Source organism: Notamacropus eugenii, chromosome 5 (genome assembly GCF_028372415.1).
Source record: "Notamacropus eugenii isolate mMacEug1 chromosome 5, mMacEug1.pri_v2, whole genome shotgun sequence".
Taxonomy (NCBI): Eukaryota; Metazoa; Chordata; class Mammalia; order Diprotodontia; family Macropodidae; genus Notamacropus; species Notamacropus eugenii.
The window spans coordinates 95887337-95891454 of record NC_092876.1 but is presented as its reverse complement, the minus strand read 5'-3'; the positions used below and the strand labels follow the sequence as shown (position 1 = coordinate 95891454).

Here is a 4118-nt window from a genome sequence, read left to right as displayed (position 1 = left end):
GCCTCTGATTCCTCCTTTGTACGATGAGAAGGTTCAACCAAATGCCTTTCCAGTTTTAAAGTGATGATCCAGTGAGCACGTCCATCTACCTTTCCCTCAGCTGACATGTGATTTAGAGGAAGAGTTGATAACCTAAGTATCATCTTATTACTTTCTGATTGAACTTCAATTGTAATCACTGTCATTCAATTCTGGTTTTCTCCCAGACCTAAGTAGGAAACTCATCATGAGTCTTTTGTGAGGACATTGATCCCAGTGGCAATGAGACTGGAAGATCCTTTTTTTGGGGGTGGGGTGGTTCATGTCCCTGCCCTCTAGAACAGCTTTGCTAAGTGTTGCTGGATCTCCTTAGTTCTGGCCCCATAGATGACAGGGTTGACAAGGCAGGGGATCAGCAAATAGAAGGCACTGATCAAGTTGTGTACATCCTGAGAGGCAGTGCGGGCCACACGGTACACGATAGAAGAGGACAAAGTGGAGCCATATACAGTGAAGATGACAAGCAGGTGAGATCCACATGTGTGAAGAGCCTTTGAGCGGGCACCACCTGAGGAGATCCTGAAGGCAGCATGGGTGATGCGTGTGTAGGATGCTGCTAGGAAAAGCAGGTCCAGGATCCTATTGAAGACACGGAGGGCAAGTCCTACAGTCTTATTCAGTGAGATGTCTCCACAGGACAGCTTCATCAAGGCCATGTGCTCACAGGTGAAGTGATGGATCACATTAGAGCGGCAAAAGCGAACCTTTGAGGCCAGAACCACCACGGGGACCACAATGCCCACACTCCGGGTGGCAGCCACCCCTAGCAGACCTGTTAATACCTGGCCTGTCATAATCTCTGGATAGCGCAGTGGGTAACAGATGGCAATGTAACGGTCCAGAGCCATGACCAGAAGGATGTTGCAATCAAAAGCTAGTAGAAAGTAGATGAAAAACATCTGGATAAGGCAACAAACCAAAGAGATGTGATTGAATTGAGTGGAGAAACTGAAGAGCATGGCAGGCACCACAGTAGTGGCAGTGCAGATGTTGATGGCCAGGAGTAGGCTAATGAGTGCATACATGGGTTGGTGCAGGCTCCTCTGCATGGTCACAATATAGATGATTAGGCCATTGGCTGAGAGGATCACCATGTAGAGACAGAAAAATGGGAGGATCAGAAGGGACCGTGATTCCTTCAGTCCTGGGAAGCCCAATAAGAAGAAATTGGTGTAAGAGCTGTTGAAGGTCACATTCCATCCTGACATCCTTGCTAGGACTGGCCAGAAAGCACTGGGGTGAGGGAAGAGAGTCCCCACGTCCCTTTTCCTGATATTCCTGAAGGTGAATGCAAGAAACTCAAACATTATTTCACAAAACTTAGTAAGAGAGATCATCAAAAAATGACTGTTCTCTCTCCATTGGCAAATCTGTCTTTCAAATAGGTGTAAAATAAATTACTCAGTCACCAGGTCCTAGGCATTGGTCCTGGTTCTAAGGATATAAAAGGATGTATAAACAAGAAATGCAACAGTCCCTGTCCTCAAGCAGCTTAGAGTCTGCTGTCTGAAGACAATATGTACACGTACATTCAAAATATACACAAAGTAAATAGAAGACAATTTCTGGAGGGAGGCACTAGCAGATAAGAAGATTAGAAAAGACCTTACAAAGTAAGAGACACTTGATACAAACTTTGAAAGAAGCTGGGTGTCCAAGAGGCAGAGGGGAAGAGGCAGTGCATTGTAAGCATAAAGGATAGCTTGTGAAATGACAGAGAGATGGAGGATGGAATATCAAGTGAGAGGAATGGCAAAAACTAGTCAGGATCATAGAGTATGTTCAAGGGAGAGATGTACAATAAGCTTGGAAAGATAAATTGGATTAAGGTGGTGAAGGGTTCAAAGTGCCAAATGGAGGAGGTTTTATTTGACCTTAGGGGAAACAGGGAGCCACCAGAGTTTTTTGAGCTGAGAAATGAGGGTCAGACTCATCTTTTAGGAAAACCACTTTTCCAACTTGTGGAGAATAGATGGAAGATGGGAGAAACTTGTAGCAGGAACACAAATTAGGAAGCTGTTGCAATGGTCCAGAAGAAGGGTGATCAGGGTCTGAAAGAGGATGGTGGGTGTGTACATAAAAAGAAGGGGATAGATTGTAAAATAAAAATATCAATGTACAATTCTATAGTGTTTTAGGCTTTTCATATTACTTTTCTTACAACAGCTCTATGAGATAGGTAGTTCAATTAATTTATCTTGATTTTTATACCTAAGAAGCCTGGACTCAGAGAGGTCAAGGGAGTTGCCCATGATCCCTAGCTAGTAAGTGTCTGATGGATTTCATGCTGGGTCTCTTGGATGCAAATTCATTTCTCTATCCACCATTTTACATCAATACTTAATTAAAGGAAAAGAATACATTGTCAAAGTGGGAAGGAGCCTGAGAACCTACTAGTCTAACCTGTACCTGAACAGCAGTCCCTTCTACAACATCCTTGCAAGGTCATCATGTAGCTTGTGCTACTTTCAGTGATGGAGAGATCACTACTTCCTGAGGTGGCCCATTCTACTTTTGGATAGCTCTAACTGGTCAAAGGTTTTTCTTTACCAGGGGATGATGTCTTTCTCAAGTTCTTTCCCCTCTTCTCTTCTCTCCCCTCCCCATTAACTGTAATTCTGCCCTCTGGGGTCAAGCAGAGCAATTCAATTCCCCCATTCCCATGGAAGCCTTTCATGCTTGAAGACACCTGTCATGAGCCCCCTGTCTTTTCTTCTCCAGTTGAACACCTCCACCTCCTTTCTTAGTTTTATTCCACTTACTTTTTTCCTCTTGGAAGGCAGGACCTCAAGACCTTTCATCATTCTAGTTTTCCTCGTTTGGACTCTCCCCAGGTCATCAATGTCATGTCTAAAATGTGGTTTCCAGAACTGACCATAATATTACAGATGTGTTCTCATCGTGGCAAGAGATGCTGCCTCATTCTAGATACTACATTCCTTCTAATTCAGCCCCAGATGGAATTAGTGGAAGAGAAGAAATATTGATCTAATTACCTTGGTATTTCTACTCACATATTGGTCTTTGTATTTTTTTCTCCTGTTTCTCCCAGAAGATACTTTTTTTCCTGCTTTTCTGTTTTCTGTGTGAAGCTAGCCTAGAAACACTTGTAAGAAGACTGTATTGGTTCAAATTCTAGCTTTGTCAGTTGTCCACCTGACTTTGGGCAATAGCTTAACTTCTCTGCCCCTCTGTTCTTTGTGTATACAATGAGAAGGTTGGAACATATGATGCCCTCCATATAGAGTCCCTAGTAATTCAAAGCTCCAATCTTATGATTCTGGTCACTTTTCTTTTGGTATCTGAATACTTGATTTCTTCCTGTCTCCAGTCCTGATCTCTTTACTGAGCTCCAATTTCAACATCACCAACTAGCTCTTGGACATGTAGACTGGTAAGCCCTCCACCCAGCTCAAACTCAGTATCTCCAAAAAAGAACTCATTATCTGTCACCCCCAACTTCTCCTATTCCCAGATTTCCTATTATTGTATTTATTTTTCTCTGGGTTCTGGGTGTTCTAGACCACAGAGACAGTTGAAACTGTTTTATCTTGGGCACATAATTTCTGTTTTGGAGAGGTGTAAGAGTTCTTGGGGATTGGAAAAAAGGTCTAGTCTTTTTAACCTTGCTGGTTATGTGACATGAACGTCCTCCTTTGTTTTGAACTCTGAACTATGCTCTTTCTCTTATGGTCAAGGACACCATGATCCTCTTAGTTAGTTAGGCTTGCAACTTCAGAGTCAGACAGCCCTCCATTCAATCTGTTGTCAAATCTTATCCTGTCTTTAGCTTTCCTACATTTCTCAGTAATACATTTACCTTCCCTCTGCTCACACAATTATCATCATGGTGCAAGCCCTTATCACTCCAAAGTTTTGACTACTGCAATCGCCTTTCCGTTATTCTGTCTGCTTCAAGTCTCTCCCTACTCCAAGCCATCCTCCGTTAAGTTGTCAAAGTGATCTGAAAGCTCAGGTCTGACCATGTCACCCCATTCAATTAACTCCAGTGATTTGTTATTGTGGGCAATAGGTGGCATAATGGATACAGGATTGTACTTGGAGTCAGAAAGACCTGA

At 43.0% G+C, this 4118-nt stretch overlaps 1 protein-coding gene across 1 annotated transcript; it reads right to left on the bottom strand.

Annotated features, from left to right (window-relative positions):
- Window positions 1–314: 314 nt before the first annotated feature.
- On the bottom strand, window positions 315–1247 carry LOC140508850 (olfactory receptor 52K1-like). The gene has a single exon (XM_072616731.1). It carries the CDS (start codon window positions 1245–1247, stop codon window positions 315–317), a length of 933 nt encoding a protein of 310 aa, XP_072472832.1.
- Window positions 1248–4118: the final 2871 nt, after the last annotated feature.

What these genes read in the sequence shown, in the direction of transcription:
- LOC140508850 (XM_072616731.1), bottom strand. Translation starts at nt 1,247, where the DNA reads ATGTCAGGATGGAATGTGACCTTCAACAGCTCTTACACCAATTTCTTC.